At 36.7% G+C, this 20,323-nt stretch overlaps 2 protein-coding genes across 4 annotated transcripts; both read right to left on the reverse strand.

Moving 5' to 3' along the window:
• Positions 1-3,209: 3,209 nt before the first annotated feature.
• tmem200b (transmembrane protein 200B) lies at positions 3,210-8,493 on the reverse strand. The gene is made up of 2 exons (XM_058752594.1): positions 8,090-8,493; positions 3,210-5,571 (listed from the first exon to the last, which is right to left on the reverse strand). The coding sequence occupies exon 2, from the start codon at positions 5,533-5,535 to the stop codon at positions 4,330-4,332; it is 1,206 nt and encodes a 401-aa protein (XP_058608577.1). The 5' UTR covers positions 5,536-5,571; positions 8,090-8,493; the 3' UTR covers positions 3,210-4,329.
• A 551-nt stretch (positions 8,494-9,044) lies between these two features.
• srsf4 (serine and arginine rich splicing factor 4) lies at positions 9,045-19,703 on the reverse strand. 3 transcript variants are annotated; one of them, XM_058754275.1, is made up of 7 exons: positions 19,521-19,703; positions 18,020-18,162; positions 17,728-17,790; positions 16,028-16,137; positions 13,578-13,786; positions 13,305-13,370; positions 9,045-10,197 (listed from the first exon to the last, which is right to left on the reverse strand). In XM_058754275.1, exons 1-7 carry the CDS (start codon positions 19,625-19,627, stop codon positions 9,750-9,752), a joined length of 1,146 nt encoding a protein of 381 aa, XP_058610258.1. In that variant the 5' UTR covers positions 19,628-19,703; the 3' UTR covers positions 9,045-9,749. The 3 variants fall into 3 exon arrangements, with proteins under 3 accessions (XP_058610258.1, XP_058610260.1, XP_058610261.1); XM_058754277.1 differs by having other exon boundaries at positions 17,749-17,790; positions 19,521-19,702; XM_058754278.1 differs by lacking the exon at positions 17,728-17,790 and having other exon boundaries at positions 19,521-19,700.
• Positions 19,704-20,323: the final 620 nt, after the last annotated feature.

Below are 20,323 nucleotides of genomic sequence, written 5' to 3' on the forward strand. Positions count from 1 at the left end.
CTGCTATGACTGGTTACTATTTAGTTTTTTGGCAGGATTTTCTGCAGACCTGCAGTGTGACAAGTGAAAGTACAAATATTCTGTGTGGATTCCACAATGTAACAAAAATTTGTTTCAATTACACTTTTATGGTTCTTCTGTAATTCTGTAGTGCTAATTATTATTGTACTATTAAAAAAAGTTTTTTTCATGTAGCATCAATATTTTGGTAAATATTTAGGTCAGGTAAGTTTTAGAACTCTATTATGAAACACTGGTTTTGTACAGATATTTTTAATATTTTAATACAAGGATGGGAACATTGTAGAAGTTGGCGTAACGTTTTGGAATATTCCATAATATTCTAGTATTCTGTAATATTCTAATAAAAGCTGCATGCATAATGTGATCTGCCAAATGATCAGTTTTTTGAAAGCCATAAGTACTGATTGTTTTAATATTTACATGGAAAATGATTGGTTTAGGATTTACTTTCAAACTATTTTAACTCTATTTTAACATTTAATTAAATGTGAATTTAAAGTAGAAAGACTGAAATGGTTGTTGTTTTTTCTTTTTTTTCAAAACATACTCCAATAATCTTTAATCTCCAATTACTTTTTCTAAAATCTTTATATTAAATTTGGGAAGTGAATTATGTGTCAAATGAATTTGTGGAAAATCAGTAAAAACATCTGCCTTTTCTTTCAAGGTAAATACATATAAATAACTAAAGAACATACATTACCATAGTATATGTGTTGCAGAAATATTAGGAATTGTCCTGTTCACTTCCCTTGATATCAATTTAACATCAAATATTAGTCAAGACTTGATTGTCAGCTTGATTTGCATATTTGACCTGTTTCTTGATGTCAGTTTGATGTCTTTTCAACATCAGTTGCCCACTGGGTTATTCTAATTAATGTTATAAGCATTATCTGTTAAAAGTGATTACCCTGATTCTGATTTCAGCTTCTTGTTACTTCTTAATTTAGAAATTGCTTCAAGAAAGGAAAAGATTAAAAAATGCTTTGCAAGTCACGCTTCATTAAAGCCTGCGTAAAATAATATCCATTTTTTACAATGAACATACTGAAAATGATGCTCTTCACAGAAATCTTCAGTTCATTCCAATGAGATGTTCTGTTAGACTTTTAAAGCAAACAGTTGATGAAGCAAAATAAATAAATAATATGAAGAAGAAGATAAAAACAAGATAAAAAAAAAAAAACAGTTCACACATCTACAATGGTTTGAGATGAAGTATAGCATGTCAGATTGCAGGGCACGGCTTGAAATGTCATGTCACTTTCTTTTAGAAAGAAACCCATGACTGTGGCCAATGCCATGCTCTACCAGTCGAGCTACAGGGACTCCATTTTTTAAGTAATGATTGTTGCTGGCAGGGTAATTTAAATAGAGTCTGACTCAAAATTTAAGACAGCGCTGATGTTGCGTAGAGTCATGGTTCTGTAGGACCCCAGGACGACACATTTTAGACATCTTCCTTATGTGACACATGGAGTGCAGGTCAGAGACTCTATTAATGAACCAATCAAAATCAGCTGTGTTAAATAAACAGGGTTTAATGCTGGTCTCAGAAAGTCTTAGTTCACCCTTCCACAATTTAAGGCCTTAAAAAGGTCTTAAGCCCAAGACACACTGCACGATTTTCAATGGAGTATGAAAACCTATTTTCCCTTTGAGCTAAACTGATTTTTCACAGAAAACAAATGTATCCTGATTTAAGAAACTTTAGGCATTTAAACTGGAAAACAATACAATACTTTTTTGCAGTTTGGTCTGAAATTACATTAGAAGTTATTTTCATATTCTAGCATTTGGGAGCAGAGCTATTCAAGACATTTTGTAAAATTAAATTAAGAGCAATGGAGATCAGAAACTTTGAAAACACTGTGCTCTGTAGACATTTATCATATACTGAGGTTCATGCAGGTGATATGAATTTGAGTTTTGCTCTTGTCATTACAACCTCCACTGTCCCTATCAATAAAACTGACAAAATGTCCAAAAATAAACCTAGATTTGCATTTTCTGATGGAAAAGGCAGCATAATAAAAAGTAACATGATATTTTTTAAAAAGTTGTAAACCCAAATAGCTATAGATAAGAAACAGGGAGAGAAAGACTGATAGTAACATGCACTGAAAACTGTAAAAATGTAAGTCCAGTCATAATTCAGTATGAAAATTCATACGGAATTCATTCTACATTTTTAACAATGTTAAATCTTAAAAATAAATAAATTTAATAAATTTAATCTTAAAATAAATAGAATGTTGAAACGTTTGAATGGAGTACAATAAGTAGTTTAAGCTGAATTAATTTCTTAAAGTTGGGTAGAAAAAAACAGAATGTCTGAGTAGCCTAATATCAATAAAAGCACCTTGGATATATAAAAGCAAACCTTTTTCACACTGCTTTCATCCATCATCACTGAATCAGACCTTGCTTTTAAGGTTGTATGGCAGAGTGGTTACAAACATCAAACATCCATAATCTTGCACGTACACATATAACAAAGAGTGTGGCTGAGTTCTGCTCCATTACGCTGATCTTATGTCGCTCTGCACCGTGACACAACAGTTTAACCAAAACCAGGTCTTTCATTTAATTATGAATTATTATAGAACTTAATAAGTTAAATTACTTTTACCAGTTAAAGTTTAGTTAAAATTGTAAAGTTTTTGATAAATGTATTTTTAGGCTTTGGCCAAATTAAATTAAATGCTGCATCAAGTAAATGAAATATGCATCTTGTTTTCTGTTGTCTGCAGAAAACAAGACACAACTCAACTATCTCTAGTTACTACGGATGGTTAAAAAATTCAAGAAAAAAGGACAATCAGTCAATATGCAAACAGATCTAAGACAGAAAAGTTATTGTTTGTTCAATATCAAATGTCATTCTAAAAGATATTTTCTAATCTGTATTCTGTCACCTACTCAATTTCAGAATCTTTTATTTCTTTTTCTTTTTACGAGACAATCCTTTGAGCTGAAAATGTCTAGAAAAATTGTCACAGCTAAAAATGTGATTTATATGTTGCATATGAGTGTCTGTCGATGGAGAAAGAAGCTTTTGGCTATAGCATCTACCAGCAGGGGTAAAAAATGCAGCAGATAAAAAGCCACACCTTGACCCCCTGATGCTACCTTGCATCAACGTAAAATCATGGACAGCAAACAAACGCTTACATTTAAAGTGGTTTTGTTTTGCCTTTTATTTGCATCACAGGCATGGGATTCAGTTCAAAGGTGGTGTAAAGGATCCAATTGGTCAGTCAGACTGTGGATATTGCTCAGTATACATTGAAAATGCACGGCAAATAACACAGGCTACACGGACGAAATAGAGACAGGGTGACTGCCTTGTTTTTGTAAACAGAGTGAAGTTACACATTCTCACTGCAAAGAGGAGGGGCTCGGTCCAGCTCCACCCTTTAAAGGGAAAGCAATTATGTACCCGCATTAGTGCATGCAAAAACACTGATCACCTTAGTTAATGAAGCCAAGAGGGCAATGTGCCCTCATCGTAAATGCTTCCGTTTCACTGCTGGCAGGCAGAGATGGAAGAAAGGTGAAATACAAGAAGAACAGATACTCAGGGAAAGCATAGACGAAAGATTTACAGACACACCAACTGAGATTGCTTTACCTTAACCATATAAATGAACTCTAATGGACAATCCAATAGTAGACACGCAGTTTGGAAGAATTCTTTTTTTTTTTTTGGTCAAATAACCAGCATTCTCCATTTTTTTGGCCCTTATAACTATCAAAACCAGAGCCGTGCTTTTGGCTGACCTGAATTCGGAAGTCAGAAATGTGTTTACTTTGAATCTAGTCACTGCCGAGGTCTTCGTTTATTCTACCTCGTAGGTTAGGTAATGCTGCTTGCTGTGTCTTAGCAACAAATAGGTCAACAATAACAAATGGATCCCTCCAATTGGGATCCATCCAATCATCTAAATGACATCACGAGCTGTTTAGCACATTCCCATGACTGTAAAATACCTCCATCCCTAGCTTCCTTCAGGGCGTGGGTTTATATCTCCGTAACGTCAAGGGCAGCAGGTGATACAATTCCATACTCCGCAAATCTCCGAACAAGCTAGTTACCAAAACTAGTCAGGTGAGATAAATGGCTAGGTCTTGGAAATGAGCAAATTAGTTGGCCTCAAGGGATTCCAGAAACTGTGCAAAGAATATCCACTGGAAACTTGCACCCATTTGTTGGTTGGGTTATTCCAAGTGTATACCACTATATAAGGCTCCTTCTGATCTGCCAAGCCATTAACCTTGATGTAATGATTAAACCTCGGCTCACTGGAAGGGACCTGAGCCGTAGCTTTTGTTCAACTGCAAGCACTGCTGCTCAAGCTGGTCCAGTAACTTGTCCACAGAGTCCTCCTTGTTCTCCAGCTTGAGATACTTTCTGGCGCTTCCGAGGTCCAGCCGAGGCCAGCTGCGGTGCCTCTGCTCTTCCACAGGTATAAGGTCAAAGCTTGTAATGCCAACCATGTTCAAGCACACCTCTGAGCTGGACTGTCTTGGAAGCAGTCTATGGTGACCCGTCAAAGACACGGACTTGTCCTCTGGATGCACCAGATCCCTGGGCAGTATTTGAGGTTTAGTTCTGTGGCCCATGCTGTAGGAGCGTCTGGGTGGGATGGAGAAGATCTCCAAGTCCTCCCCACCCAGTGTGGACATCGAGGATGCTGTCATACAGTTGCTCAGTCCAAAGTGACTCTCTCGCCGCAGATCCAGTGCAGAGTTGGTCCCCCGTTCCTCAGTGCAAAAAACCTCCTTGCTGTTGTTGCAAGAGTTGGAGGAGTGAATCGATGGCGTGGAGGAGGAGTCCTGATGATGAAGGACCTCAGTGTGCATCGTGTCTTGCTGCTGAACGCTGTCCTCCTCATCCATGCTCTTCACTTGGAGTAGAGGCTCCGAACTGGACATTTCCTGCAGGCAGAGGATGTTCAGGTGGGCTGCAGGTAAACTGCTGACCCATTGGTAGTGGCTAGCAAGAGAGTTCACCTGCAAGAGGTCTGCCGAGGGCATGGCTGCAGAAACAGAGCAAATGACGCTCCGCATCTGCGCCAGAAGCATTTGAGTTTCCCTATCCCGATTCTCATAGAGAACCGTATTGGCACAAATAAGTATGAAGAGTCCCACTCCCATAATGACAGGTCCTAGTAGTTTCATCCTTTCGCTATGAACCAGACTTGCTGCGGAAAACAGTCCTTTGGACCCTAATCCCCATCCTGATGCGCTTCCAGGGGATCCTTCCTCTGTCGTGTCCACTGATGATCGATGGGCCCTGTATGGCCAGTAGCCTGCCACGGCAAGCGCGGTGCCAACAACAACAACCACTACCCCAAGCACCAGAAAGGCACCCGGCATGGAACGGATACGCAGCTTTCCCTGGATTACACCTTCTTTCTTTCTCCTGGAGTGAAGACTGAAACGTGGCAAGCGCTGGCGGGAAGGTATGGCTGACGTCCGGCCGCGGGACTTCTGAGTCCTCATGGCATAGGCTGGTCTGTAATGGTCCCTAATGGGAGTCTGAAAAGGTGAAGAGGGAAAGGCGAGATTAAGGTTACAGTTGAGTGTTGACGAGCACTCAGCAATGCATTCAAGTTTTCATCTTAATGTTTGCTTCAGATTCCTAAACAAATCTGAAATGTGTGCTACAACTACTATAACCCCTTGTTTACTGAAAATTGAAACATTGATGCTAATGGTCCTGGGACTTTTTTTTTTTCTTCTTCTTCTTTAGTCCTACTCAGACATGTTTGTTATAATGGCTTCTATTAATATTTAATCCATAGGGGCTTGTCTTGTTTTAAATCATTTAAGAAAACAAGCACAGTGATTTCTACTTTACAGCCTGCAAAAAGCACTTAATACATAGTAATAAATTAAAGGAATGTTTCAGGTTAAATACAAGTCAAACTCTTGACTCATTGCGCTGCGTAAACATATTAATGAAATGTACGATTAGCCCGTGGACTTTAAGTGTATTTACATAACTGTTTTTACAAACTGTTGGATGACTTTAAAGTGAAATAAAAAAGAAAAAAGGCTGGCAATGTATGAACCAGTGCATCTTGCACTTTGATGGGAAAATAAAAGATAAATGGCACAAATAATCAAAGATTTAGTTAAAATTTCAGAAACAGAATGCAGCAGGAATGCATGGGATTTTCAGAGATGTATACATAGATTAACACCATTCTGATGGTGTACCACAAACAAATCATAAACTGTATCTAAATAAATCGTATAGGCTCTAAATTTACTTAAAAGTGGCTGATGCTGTGTTTTATTGCAACGAGAGTATTCCCAGTCCCTGAAACAACTGTTGCATTAGTTTTAAGGCATGACATATTTCTTTAATACACTGACAGATAAACTACCCAGCTGGATTTCCAAAGGGAGCTCCAGATATTAAACAAGCTTAGTTGATTTTAGGTCATTTCTTTATGTTGTTGATATTAACTTGAAGAAGAAACAGGTGTGCAGGGGAAGCCTTGCGCTCATTGCATTGACCGAGGCAAAAATAAATTGAACCACTAAGAATCTCCAAAGTCCATGCCACTTTTGGCTGAGGAAGAATGTGGGGGAAAAACAACAGTCCATAAATGAGAAATTATATGTGGCTAATTCGCTCTGGAATAACAAACGCTCCATTGGCAGAGGTTTCTCAACAACTCTGAAAATGTCATTTACCATTGCGCCAACTCACTTGGTTTGTTTAAACTCATGGGAAATGCTTTGAATGTTCTGCTAGAATACTTAAATCAGATAGAACTTGTAAGCAACATGTCAGTATTCTAAAAATACAAAGTGTATGACCATGTAAACACTGAGGTTGTGGCAAAATATGTATATTATACTAATAATAATAACAATAATAATATGTAATTTTGGCACTGATTCCCTTTTGACATTAATACTGCATCATAAACGACTGAACTTTTTCCTTTACAACTATGCAAATGTCAAACTCCATAAGTAAAATGAGATGCACACAGAAAAACAATCTACAGTACATGCATCTCGGAGCATATGTTTGGACTGATTCATCAAAAGACTGGACTGATGAATTCCAGATCTCTTTTTTTTTCCATTACCAAGTTCAGCTTTACTTTTAATGGCTGTTCACCCTGGTTTTCAAATGGGTGAAATTAATTATACAACAGTATAAAATATAAACAGCAGATGTAGATCAATCGTTCAATCCGAATTGTGCTGAATGTTTCAAATTATTGTTTGATTATTTGTACAGATTATTATTTAAGCACCCAGGTCATCTCTTTGTAGACAGGACTCATGTTGAGTTGAACTTGACTGTCGCATACATTCGTGTCTGAACACTCAAATATTTCTGCCATCACTGGCATAAATGCACGAACAGTCCAAATTGATTGTGACAGACTGATTTCCATGTTGCATGTAAAATAAAGAGAACAAGTCTATTCATAATCATTTCTGACATTGCAGTAAGCTTCATAAAACATTGTTGTAGCTGTAATATCACACAAAACAATAATAATAAAAACCCTTTTTTTTTTCCCCTTAATAAAGGCTGAATCTCCAATTCATTTGTGCATGCCGCAGACCCTATATAATGCACCATATATGTATATATATATATATATATATATATATATAGAAAATGTTCAAAAATGCACCAAATGTGATCCATTATTTTGTTGTAATTCATTATCATTTCAGACACATTTCTGGACGCTTCTCAAAGATTGACCAGCTTGTGCTAAAATGATCAAAGACATCAAAACATTTTTTTTTCTCTCTTAATTGTGGGTTCAACCTCAAATTCATTCATTCTAATAAAGATATGCCCCTCTCTGTATATCAAATGGACTTAAACAGCTCTACATGTTGAAGGCACCATTTCTCGATTTGCGTCCAAACTTGAGATTAGACTCCATCAGTAACATTACAAATCTATCGACCTCTAATAAGGTCAAGTCAGTTGCTGTATTGATATTGGCGCTTTGGCGTTACTGGTTACAAATGTATCAAAGGCGCCTCAATAAAGAACGCGTTTACTTGCCTTTGTTACAATGTATCGCGTCAGCGTTCCATCGTTCTACCGCGCTGGACACGCATGTTCGTGATGTTCTTCACCCGCTGCGAAGTTTCGCGGTTCTCCATCAATCCAGACGCGTGCGAAGTGCCGCGCGTCTCCCATGACAGCTCTTCCTCTCCAGAAGAGGACACTGAAGGGTTAAAAGAACTGACTTTCTAAAGGCAGATAAGGTAAATGTCGCTCCATCATCTATAGTCACCGTCTGTCCGTTCACCAGTGTCCACATTTCGCGTTCTCCCCTCAGTAAAGTGTTGAGGAGAGCGCCGCCTTCGTCGAGACTCAACGGAGTGACCAGACTTCAGTTCGCTTTCCATACAGTCAGGCTGAGCGCATTACACAAACATTCAACAGGCTATTTGACTCTCTTCGGGGTTTTGGACAGCAAAGGCTCTCAGAACTTGTTGGTGAATATGAACGTATATGTATATATAGGTATGTAATGTAATATTGAGGGAAGAGAAGAGGAAAATGATATGGAAAAGCTGACACACAAGTAGGCTATAATTGACATACCAGATACCGGACAGCTTTTTTCTTTTCTCTGAATGTTGGCGACATCTTGTGGAATTATGTTTACATTAAGACGCGGGAAAGTTAATTGTTAACTGAAAAAATTAAAAGTTAACTGAGGTCAGAGATGTCAAGGTAATGGTAAGATTTCTCTTATTGAGATTAGAGAGATTAGACAGTGGAGAATTTAGTCTCCCCTTTTCAGTTTTTGGACATGCTTTCCGTTTCATTGAATGGTTGATAGCAGCACACTGTCTGAAAAACATCTTTTGTGTTTCATATTCATACCGGTTTGGAATGAAATGAGTGAGAGTCAATTTCCTTTAAACAGTTTTTTATACATTTGACACTGCAATATTAGTAAACCCACCACAAAACACCTTTGTAAATTAATTGAATGGACACAGTATTGTGAGGCAGTTGTTTTTTTTATTATTTTTGTATGGAGAACTTTGTTGTAAAAAGACCATAATCTCTGCCCCAGCTTAACAACAACTATGGTACATTTCTAAATATACAATGCAAAGGCAAGGACATCTACTGTTGGTTTAATTTTACTCAGTGTTTATGAATAAAATATATTGCAAGCAAATTTAAAATAAAAACACTACTAAAAATGATGCATAAGGTTAACAATACCAGTAAATACTGAAATGTGAATACGCAAGCAATTTCCCTAACACTACAAACTATTCGACAAAAAAGGAAAAGAAAAAGAAAAAAAAAAAAAAAAAAGTAGTTGCTTCAAAGAAGAGAAATGTAGGGCAGAACAACATTTAGACACATTTAGACAAATTTCAGTCTATTTTTGTCATTATCAAGAAAAATATTTAAAAACAAGATGCACCGTTTTGCTTTTCACAAAAAAGTAACATATTCAGACTTGTTTTCAGATAATATATCTTGAATTCTGATTTTCTTACCTCAACCACAAATTGTCTCTTTTTTTTTATAGCACAAATCTAACCATTTAGTGACAAAAATTGTCAGTGGGGTAAAAAAAAAAAAAAAAAAAAAAAAAATCAAGATATATTCTTGTTTTAAAGATGTTTAGTTAGACTGGAAAACAAGAAAAAAAAAAAAAATGCCAATTGGATTTTTTTTTTTTTTATATCTAAGACCGTGACCTTGAGCGGGATCGAGATCGGGAATACGATCGCGAGCGTGAATGCGAGCGAGATTTGGATCTAGATTTGGATCTAGATTCCCTCCGCAGATCAGCATCTGGTGGCGTTTGTGATCTGGATCGAGAATGAGCTCTAGAGCGGTGCGCCCTTTCAGTCACCCGGCCTTCATCGCTGCTCTTGTTTGCCTCCTGAGATTTGGACCCAGACTCTCTGGAGAGATCCTTGTCGTTCTCCGATTTGGATCGAGATCTGGATCGGGACCTGGATCGAGAATAGGAGCGAGCCCTCTTGTTCTCCCGTTTGCTCTTTTTGCTCGGGGGGCTGCAGCTCGTGCTATTATCCCTAGCGCTTTCACCTCCCCTGCGAGCTCCATTACTGCTCTCACCCTTTGCCTTCTTGCTGGTTGACCTGCTGCGTGATCGTGAGCCTGATGCTCTGGAAAGAGAGAAATCAACATATTAGCACCTTTGAAGCCACACAGAAATTATTATAGCAATTACTGCCCTCTAGTGGATTCATACATCTAAACTGTGCTTACACTACTGTCATAAGAGAATATAGAAACTTGAATGAGAATTTGCAATGCACAGCATATCAGATGCAGGAAAGTTTTTGCTTTCAGTTACACTAGCCAATTTATTTCATTAATTAGACCAACATAAATACTGAAAAAAACACTGAAAAAAAAGTTTGACTAAAAAATAAATAACTGTGCAATGGAGAAGTAGGTCCCTTGGAGGAATATAGTTTTTATACTATTTTAACAGTCATGTAAATGAGAATGCAACAAGATTGAAATACTATTTTAGTGAATTTGAGCACTAATAAATATTGAGCACTGCTCCTTGTAGAAAAAAATAAATAAATAAATAAAAATATTCACTGAATTAGCAACCGTACCTAGATATTTACCATGAATTTTAAAGGATTAGTTCACCCAAAAATAAAAAATTCTGTCATTAATTACTCGCCCTCATGTCGTTCCAAACCTGTAAGACCGTTCATCTTCTTCCAATTATCCAAATATCCAATTTTTTGGACGATGTGCTTACATTTCTTTTAAAAGTGACCCATATCCGATGTGTGCATTTTAAACTGCACTTGGTGAAACAAGCCAAAAATAGCATATGACATCACAAATCAATTTGAATAGTACATTGAGTTTAATTTATTGACATGGAATTCATATAGAAACATTTTTAATGCAATAGTTACATCTATACATCAAAATAATTATATATTCTAGTACAAATTCTTCAGGACAGTGATGTACGCAGCTCCGCTGAAAGCTTGCGAGTGGAATAATACTCAGATGGTAGATATTGTTAAGCATGTCACATCGTCTGTGTTTTTTTAGTAATTAAAACCAAATGCGTTCATCAGTGATTGCATATTAAAAGGCAGGGACATGTTTGTGTGCATTTTATTTTGTGGTTTCAATGGAACGAATGGCACTGAAGCGCTCGTACGTGCACGAGCCGTAACTGACAACAACAGCGGCAACGAGCACTGATTTCAAACTCAACACATTTCAGCGTCAGATTGCCTTTTATTTAACACAAACGAACGAAATCAATACTCTGCTACTCAACTAGAGAGGTTTCATTTTTTACAGGTATGTCTGTACCGCGAAATGTAAAAAAACAACAAAAAAAAACTCACTTTTCAATGACGCAGGAGTCGCATTTACAGGGGAATATCCGATCTGACCACTTACACGGCAAGCGCAAATGCACGTATCCGATTCATATCTGATTTATTTCCACATATGAATGAGGCCTGAAACCGATCGGAGAATATCAGAATCCATGTGATTTTTTTCCTGCTTACACGGTTATGGGCCATATCCGATCTGTGCCACATGAGAGGAAAAAATCCGAATTGGGTCACTTGAACCATGCAGTGTAAATGCGCAGGGCTCGCAAAATTTCAAAATCCCTGGTAGCCCTTCGGGCAGGTACTCTTCAGATTTTGGTAGCCCGAAAATTAATTAACTAGCCCTAATTAAAAAATTACTATTTTATTTTATTATTATTATTCTTTTTTTTTTTTAATATAGAAAATCAGATAGGAGTTTAAATGTCAATCAAAAATATTTTCAATACACAAATATCAACAAATATGAAGGAAGGAATCTTATTTCACTATTTACAGGGTATCTGCAGAATTTTTAAAAAATATATTTAAGGCAATTTATGACCTATTTTAACAGCTGCACAAGTAAAATGAACACAGAATGAGCGGGGTTGGACAATGTCTATGGTAACATACAGTTTTGAGCCATAAAATTACATGATTTACAGTTCAGATACAGGTTTTCACAAAAACTAAAATCTTATACAACAGCGTTTCAGGCTATAGACCGTTTTTATGAAAAGGGATCAATCAAGCATATAAATTATTATGTTAATTTAAAACGTATAAATATTACTGTCTTAATTGTTTAGTTTGTTATCACTGTATTTGAAGAGCTCTTTTCCAAAACGCTATAAATCCATTTTAATAGTTTTCATGACATTTTTTTTACCTAGACCCATACATTTTGTTAATATTCAATTTATCCTGTTAAAATGGTCTGTTGGCTCAGTCTGAACATTATTGTTAAATGAAACAACAATATTGTCAATTATAAATTCCAAGTTTTTTTTTTTTATTTATATTTGTATAGGCTATAGTAGAATCATAAATAGGTTATTGCGTGTGTAAATAAGTGTACATAATTATCTGACGCAGCTTCACTGACAAAATATCATTAAAAAGAGAAATGTGCAAATCTTACTGTTTGCTTCAGATTCTATCCTTCAATCACAATGCTATTTTCATAATGTTCTGAAGATCGCAGAAGAAGTCTGCCTTCACGCGAAATAAACCCCTCCGTGCAGCCTGGTTGTGCAGTATCTAGGCTAATGTAATCAGACCTATTAAACTTGCCAATGGACCGTTCAACCACCGAATCCAGCAGTGTCTGCCACAATATCGAAGTAAGTGCGCATATCGTTGATGTTTTTGCTAAAAATATTTTCTCTTAACATGAGATCTGCAGTTTAAAGAAACATTGCTGTCATTAAAACAGCATGCAACAAGAAAAGTGATCAAAAAACAGCGCATTCACTACAAATACGTCTAAATATCTAAATTCATGTTTTGTTTAACTTTTGAATAATGACTTTATGTAATGTCAAGGCTCAACTCCATTAATCAGCAGAATATTTAATCTAAATGTGTATATTGAAAGGAAAAGAGAGTCTGAAATCATTAAGTCGCTATTACGGCAGTAAAAGAGTGCGTACACACGGTCTAGAGTTCCCGTACGGTGCGCACATACAGTATCTACGCCAAGTTTATTTTTTCTAAATCCCAATATGTGGGAAATTGCGTACGCACACTAATTCAGTTTATTTCCATGCCCGTTTTGTGCATACGCAACGTTTATACAGGAGCCCCTGATCTTTAAATGTTTTCTAAAACAGAAAGTCATATTTTATTTCTTTTCAAGTTTGCATAGTGGAAAACTGAAATCTTAATTCACTTGAGTTGCCTACCTTGAGCGACTGCTGGTTCGGCTGTGGCTTCGGCTCCTGCGAGACCTCCTGCTCCTGGAGCGAGACCTGAGGGATGCGAGCAAGAAACTTTACACACGTTCTCTGTGAAACTCTAAAGCAGCTTTGACTACAAGCAAAGTCACACCTTGATGTCAGGATATTAGCCAATCACTAATATCCTGACATCAAGTTGTGACATGTGAAGTCTCAGTTAATTATCAGTTAAATGTCTCCCACATTTGCAATGCAATTCTAAACTTGATTCGTTTGTACCTGGAGGCACTGCGAGAGTAGGAGCGGCGGCGTCTGGCACCAGGCCGGTCCTCGATGAGCCGAATCTTCCTTCCATTGACCTCGGTGCCGTCCAGTTTCTCCAGGGCTCTTTTCATGTCTGAGTACTGCCTGAACTCAATGACCCCTTCGTTCTTGCGGCCCTTGTTAGTGTCTGCGTAAGTCACCTCACCAGCCTGCCGCATGTAGTCCTGTGAATCCGTGACACAATAGTGACTCTCAAGAACAAACCGCTGATCATGTTTACAGGACTGACTTCCTAAATGCTTAAAGTACATAATAGTTTTACCCTTGTACATCCTTAGGGTCTTTTTTTTGGCTGTGTTAATGCAAAAAGCACACACACAAAAATATATATACCTTAAGGACAAAAGTGTACTCACTGAAACCTATATTAAAACAGCAATATTTAATCTCAATGCCATTTAAGCATAAAATCGTGCATTCTTTGATAGGCTTTAATTTTGTTGGCAAAGCTTCAAAATTATACTAATATACACACATATATATATATATACACACACACATATATATATATATATATATATATATATTTTTTTTTTATTATTGTTTTCCACTTGATGCCACCATTTTCTCAGGTTTGACCTAAGAAGCAAATCTTTGGGTCAGTTGAATTGAAACAATCTAATTAAAATTATTTTGTGGATGTATTGGTATGGATTTCAGAGAGTAGATTGTACAGTGCCCACCATAAGTATTGGGAAAGTACAGACAAAATTGCTCTGTTTGCCTTGTAGCCATGAAATCTGTAAATATGATTAAAAGATGAATATAAACTATTAACTACAGAATGTCACATTTTATTATTGGTGGTTCGAGAGACGGATGTTTTACCAGCTAAGAAGATCAGCACTTTTAGAGTTTCATCATGTAGAGAAATCAAGAGTTTGGAAACCAACAACGACCTGATCAGCTAAGAAAAACAACAGCTGTTAAATGACAGACAAATCATAAAAGCTGTGAAAATGAACCCTAAAATACGTGTCTGTAAAACTGCCAACAACCTCCAGAAAGCTGGTGTGATGCTCTGACAAGCTACTGTCCTCAGGAGACTTTGACACAGAATTACAGATGCTACACCGCAAGATACAAACTTCTGACCAGCACCAAAAACAGAAAGGCAAGATCAGAGTTTGCAAAAAAGGTGAGCCAGAAGAGTTTTAGAACTGAGTTTATGGACCGATGAGACAAAGATTAGCCTTCATCTAAGTGATGGGAAAGCAAAAGTGTGGAGAAAAGAGGAAACTGTAAATGATCCCAAGCATACAGCCTCATCTGTAGTTGGTGTCATGGCTTGGGCATGCATGGCTGTCTCTGGAACAGGCCCTCTCAACTTTACTGATGAATTAATGTATGATGACAGTAGTAGAATGAATGCAGAAGTGTACAAAACCAGCTTGGCTACCAATATTCAAGAAAATACCACCAGACTCATCAGAAAGCGCTTAATATTGCATCAGGACAATGACCCAAAACACAAAAGTTTATCAGGGCAAAGAGATGGAAAGTCTTAGATTGCCCAAGTCAATCTCCAGACTTAAATCCGATTGAACATGAATTTCACCAGCTGGAGAGGAGACTAAAGGCTAAAGAAACTCCCCAAAACAAGCAACAGCTGAAACTGGCTGCATTAAAGGCTGGGGAAAGCTTTTCAAAGGATAAGACCAAGAGTCTGGTGATGTCTATGGGTTGGAGACTCGCTGCTGTGATTGCACGCAAGGGATTTGCATCTAAATATCTGCCTTAAATTCAACTGTTGCAATGCACATCAGATAGTGGGGTGAACTCAAAGTGCTGTCCTTTTTACTTTGTAAAACATGTATTGTTTTGTCTCATATTCTTTTTAATCATATTTGTAGATGTTAGGATGCATCGAAATGAAAATTCTTGGCCAAAGCCGAACAAAATTAAACACTGGATGCACTGTATGTGTGTACTGAGAAATGTGTGTGAATGGTAGCTGTTTTTTTTCCTTTACCAAAAAAAATACTAATAATGCATCAAAATATTAAAGATGTTATATTAAATTGTTAATTGTTTATAAAAGATATTAAAATATAAAGGCGCCGGGTCACAAGCTGATCGGCTCAACAATGTGTGCGCTTCGTTTTGAAACACGCAGTGAAAACAGACTTGATGAAGGGACTAAGCCATATTGTGCTTTTAGCATAATGGCCCAAAACACAACTTTAAAGCCCTTTATGTTAGAATAAGAAGTTTAAATATTTTAAAAACTACACCTTTTGCCCATAAGACCAATCGAGACATCCTTACTAATGACCTTTTTTAACACAGACATTTTTATTCTCTAAGGACCTCTGTGTAAGTTAAATTGATGCACAGGGATTAATACAGAAGGAGAACAGACTTGGCTATTGGCATTGACATGAAACTAAGAAGCATCTCTGTACCTTCAGGTCCTGCCAGCTGCAGCGACTGGACAGATTTTCCACAATCAGCCTGTAATCTGTGCGAGTGGGTGGGCCGTACCTTTCCCCTCCTCCACGACCATACCGACTACCTTCAGAGTGACGAGAGGAAGATGCACACCGTTCAGGACAGGAAAAACACAACAGAGTCTCCACACTGGCCTTTAAGACTCTGTGGATTTCACACACAGTAACACTTAAAAGATTTATACTGAGACAGCAATAATCTACAAAAAGCTATAAAATGACAGAAAAAGTAAGTTTAAGAAACTGAGCTTACTTCAACTAGAGTGCAATAAATTACAAACTGAATTTGAAATTTTAGAAATCACATGAGTGTGAGTAAATGACAATCATTTTTAGGTGAACTATCTTCTTCAAGAACTGAAAATATTCCACCAAATAACATACTTACGCTGTACTTAAGAGATTAATTATTTGGGGAAATATGTCAAAAGAAACAAAACCAAAACACCTAAAAGAGCTCAAACCACATCTCCTAAACCCCTTGAGATCCTCACCACCCGGCTTAATGGGAAAAGCGGTCCTCTTTCACATTGGCTCGCTTTAATGGTCTGCCCAGGGGCCCAGTTTGGTCAAAGAGCCACACGCATGGGAAGGGGGACACCATGGCCAGCAAAAGGGGCAGGCGGTCAGACTCTTTTAATAAAACATTGAGTGTTAAATTTCTAGCTTTGACATTAGAAGTTATTCCATTTAAAAGAAAAAAAAATAACTTAATCATTGTATTGCAACAGTTATAATCTGCATATAGTGAAGCAGAAACTACAATACTCAGAATTACTAGTTTATTAAGGTGATTCTTCATTTAGGGACACTTGAGAAAGCTTACTTGAGTTAAATCCTTCTTTTAATTTGAGATATTCTTGTATAGACAAAAAGATACTCCCAACTGAAGAATCACCAATCAGTAATATTCTAAAGATTACCACTCATACAATTTCACTCCCTAAAAAAGTTCAACAGAAACTGTATATGTAGTAAGGTTTGGAATTTAACATACAATTTTCAGGCTTCTCATACAGAGACTGGACACTCTTAAAGGGACAGTTCACCCAAAAATGAAAATGTGTAGACCAATGAGCTGCTGATATGTGCATTTATGCATAAAGACTAGTTTACTCACTTTATATGCTTAAAGTATGGAAAACAAACACGTTTCACATCATTATTGGGTGATTTAATAATATAACTGCGTATGTGTTTATGTAAACAAACTTCACCAGTGAAACGAACGGTCTGAAAGAACCAGTTTGCGGAAACGAATCAGATTTCCCTTGTTCATGTGCAATTCGCTTGCACAGACTGATCATTTCACTTCATAAGACCTCAATATCATCAGGAGCCACAGGTATTAATTTTGTGATCCTTGATATGCTTTTTAATGTCAAATTCGGGCAACCACTGACTTGCATTTAATGAAACAAGGACCCCCGAGTTCAGCTAAAAATCTTTACTGTTCTACTGACGGAAAAAAAAAGACAGCTACATGTCAGATGGCGTAAATTAAAAACACATTTTTATTTTTGAGTGAACTGTCCCTTTAAATTTGCAATTAGATCGAGTCAATGTGAAAATAACCCAAATAAACCCAAATCACTGATGACATTACCATGCCTAAAGACAAGTGATTCACTGTTTTTAAACCACCAGTGTCTTACTCAACAGATTTATGGACGGACCTGTGGAAACCACGTCAGAGCCGATCTCCTTCACCTGAAGACCTGCGGTGACATGACTAGAAATATTAATTCTGGAAACATCTATTTCTGGCATAAGGATCAAAAATTATAATGGGCAAGCCGAGCACCAAACTCTCCATTTGAGAAGCCTGAAAATATGCTCTGTTTATATATGCAATTCAACATCAACCAAAGAAAAAGATGTTCCTATGAAACAGAAATAGTATTTGGTGTATGGTATTGTGGAAGAGCGAGTACGTGAGTATCTTACTTCTGCCAGATCTGCTGCCACCATCGCGCCGCTGTCCTATGGTGTGCTCCACAATCACTCGCTTCCCACAAAGGTCTTTGCCGTTCAGATCGCACACAGCGTCATCTGCATCACGGGGGTCATCAAACTCCACAAAGCCATATCTGAAGAGATTTATGATATATCAAACACAAAATCCAGCTGTCTCATCAAATCAGCTGTTTCAGATATTTATTTAATTCAATTTTTAAAAAGACATCATTAAATGGCTAGATAAGTACAATTTTCTGTTGTACTGATATATTCGTTAGCCTGGACCACAAAACCAGTCTTAAGTCGCTGGGGTATATTTGTAGCAAAAGTCAACAATACATTGTATGGGTCAAAATGATAGATTTTTCTTTCATGCCAAAAATCATTAGTATATTAAGTAAAGATCATGTTCCATGAAAATATTTTGTAAGTTTCCTACCATAAATATATCAAAACTTCATTTTTGATTAGTAATAGGCATTGCTAAGAACTTAACTTAGGCAACTTTAAAGGCGATTTTCTCAATATTTAGATTTTTTTTTTTTTTTTTTTGCACCCTAAAAATAGTTGCATCTCGGCCAAATATTGTCCTATATCCTAACAAACCATACATCAATGGAAAGCTTATTTATTCAGCTTTCAGATTATGTATAAATCTCACGTTCAAAAAAAAAGAAAAGAGACCCTTATGACTGGTTTTGTGGCGCAGGGTCACATTTCCTGATGAAGCAGCAAGTTTAGCCACGAGTTATCAAAAGCTTTGTACCTTTTTTTCTTTAGCACAGCCATTATTTACATCGTTATGAACAATACAATTAAATAAAATTACACGAGCACATAAACCCAACGTATTACATACTACTACAAAAAAGAAAAAAGAAAAAAAGAAAAAAAAAAAAGAGAAAAAAAAAGGCACTATCGCACAGAGGGTTAAAAGTTGTAAGGCTAGATAACATGAACTCCACACGTTGCGTAAAACCTGACGACCGTGCAGCTAGACCGCTGCTTTCTCACATTATCACAGTTTCACTCAAATTGCTGATCATATAATTTGTAAATAACGTTAAAAAAAATAAATTAAATAAATTTTAAAAAAGCTAAATATGAGCATTTTCACTAGGGCTTTAGACTTTTGGACCCTACTTATTTATAAAATATTTAAATATCAACTAGATTTTATTTTTAGTGACTGGGACTATGAAAGGCAAAATGAAGCACTCGATCGAGGCCAGCCTGGAAACAATGGAGTTTAGCATGCTGTGCTAAAACCGCTAAAAAAAAATCTGGTTTAAAAAGACTGATTAAATTCCGATTTTATATTTCCAAACACATTTTTAAGCGTAATTCATTATTAGGGCTATTTAATCCATTCTGGAGCTCTCTTTTGAGTCGTGTGGAGCAAAAGAAACAACAGTTTATCCTTCTTAGTGACTCAATCGCTGCTTCGGCTGCACATTCAGTTTGCTCGAGTAAAGAGAATATCACATACCCGTTTTTCAGGTCTACTTCCAGTATCTTCCCATAGCCTTTAAAAAACCTTTCTACATCTTTCTCTCTGGCGCGATAGCTCAATTTTCCCACGTAAACTCGAGACATTTTCCCGGTGCAGCAGCTCGGCGTGGAGAATCAGCAACAACATATGCGAGATTCAAAGTAAGAGTCCCATTTGGCGTTTTCCAAAATAAAAGTCCCAGCGCTTGTTGTGACTGTGAAAATACCAAACTGCTGCTTAGAAATTTTATCGCTAACTAACTTTAATTCTTAAAACTAATTTAATTATTTTTAATCCGCATTAATTACAAATTAAAGAAATCTAGAAAATAACTCGCACTAGAGACCCAAATCCAACACTGTTCATGAAAAAAAGCTTTTTGAATGAATTGAACCAGTTGCTTCCTGATTTACTTTTTCGAAGTTGTCAAAACACTGCACAAACAGAAAAGCTGCTGTTTATTTTAAATAAAGTTTGTGTTCATACTAAGACATTTTGTTCATTTATAAACCAAAAAAATCTATTTACGGTTTATATAATAAATCTTATATCATGAATTAAAAAATAAATAAATAAATCTCTCTGGCTTTTATTTGGATGTGTTTATGATTGAAACGATTCTCAGTGACGCACAAACCTATTGCACAAATTGCATGCATGTTTACAATGCAATGTCATCCTTTATTAAATATCTGAATGGAAATGTGGAATGAAATAATTTTTTATCGATTCCAGTGTGAATTGTTTTGCAAAGATTAGCCATTATCACATAACCTATACCACAACCATCTAAAGTAACT

This window comes from Onychostoma macrolepis, chromosome 19, assembly GCF_012432095.1.
Source record: "Onychostoma macrolepis isolate SWU-2019 chromosome 19, ASM1243209v1, whole genome shotgun sequence".
Lineage (NCBI taxonomy): Eukaryota > Metazoa > Chordata > Actinopteri > Cypriniformes > Cyprinidae > Onychostoma > Onychostoma macrolepis.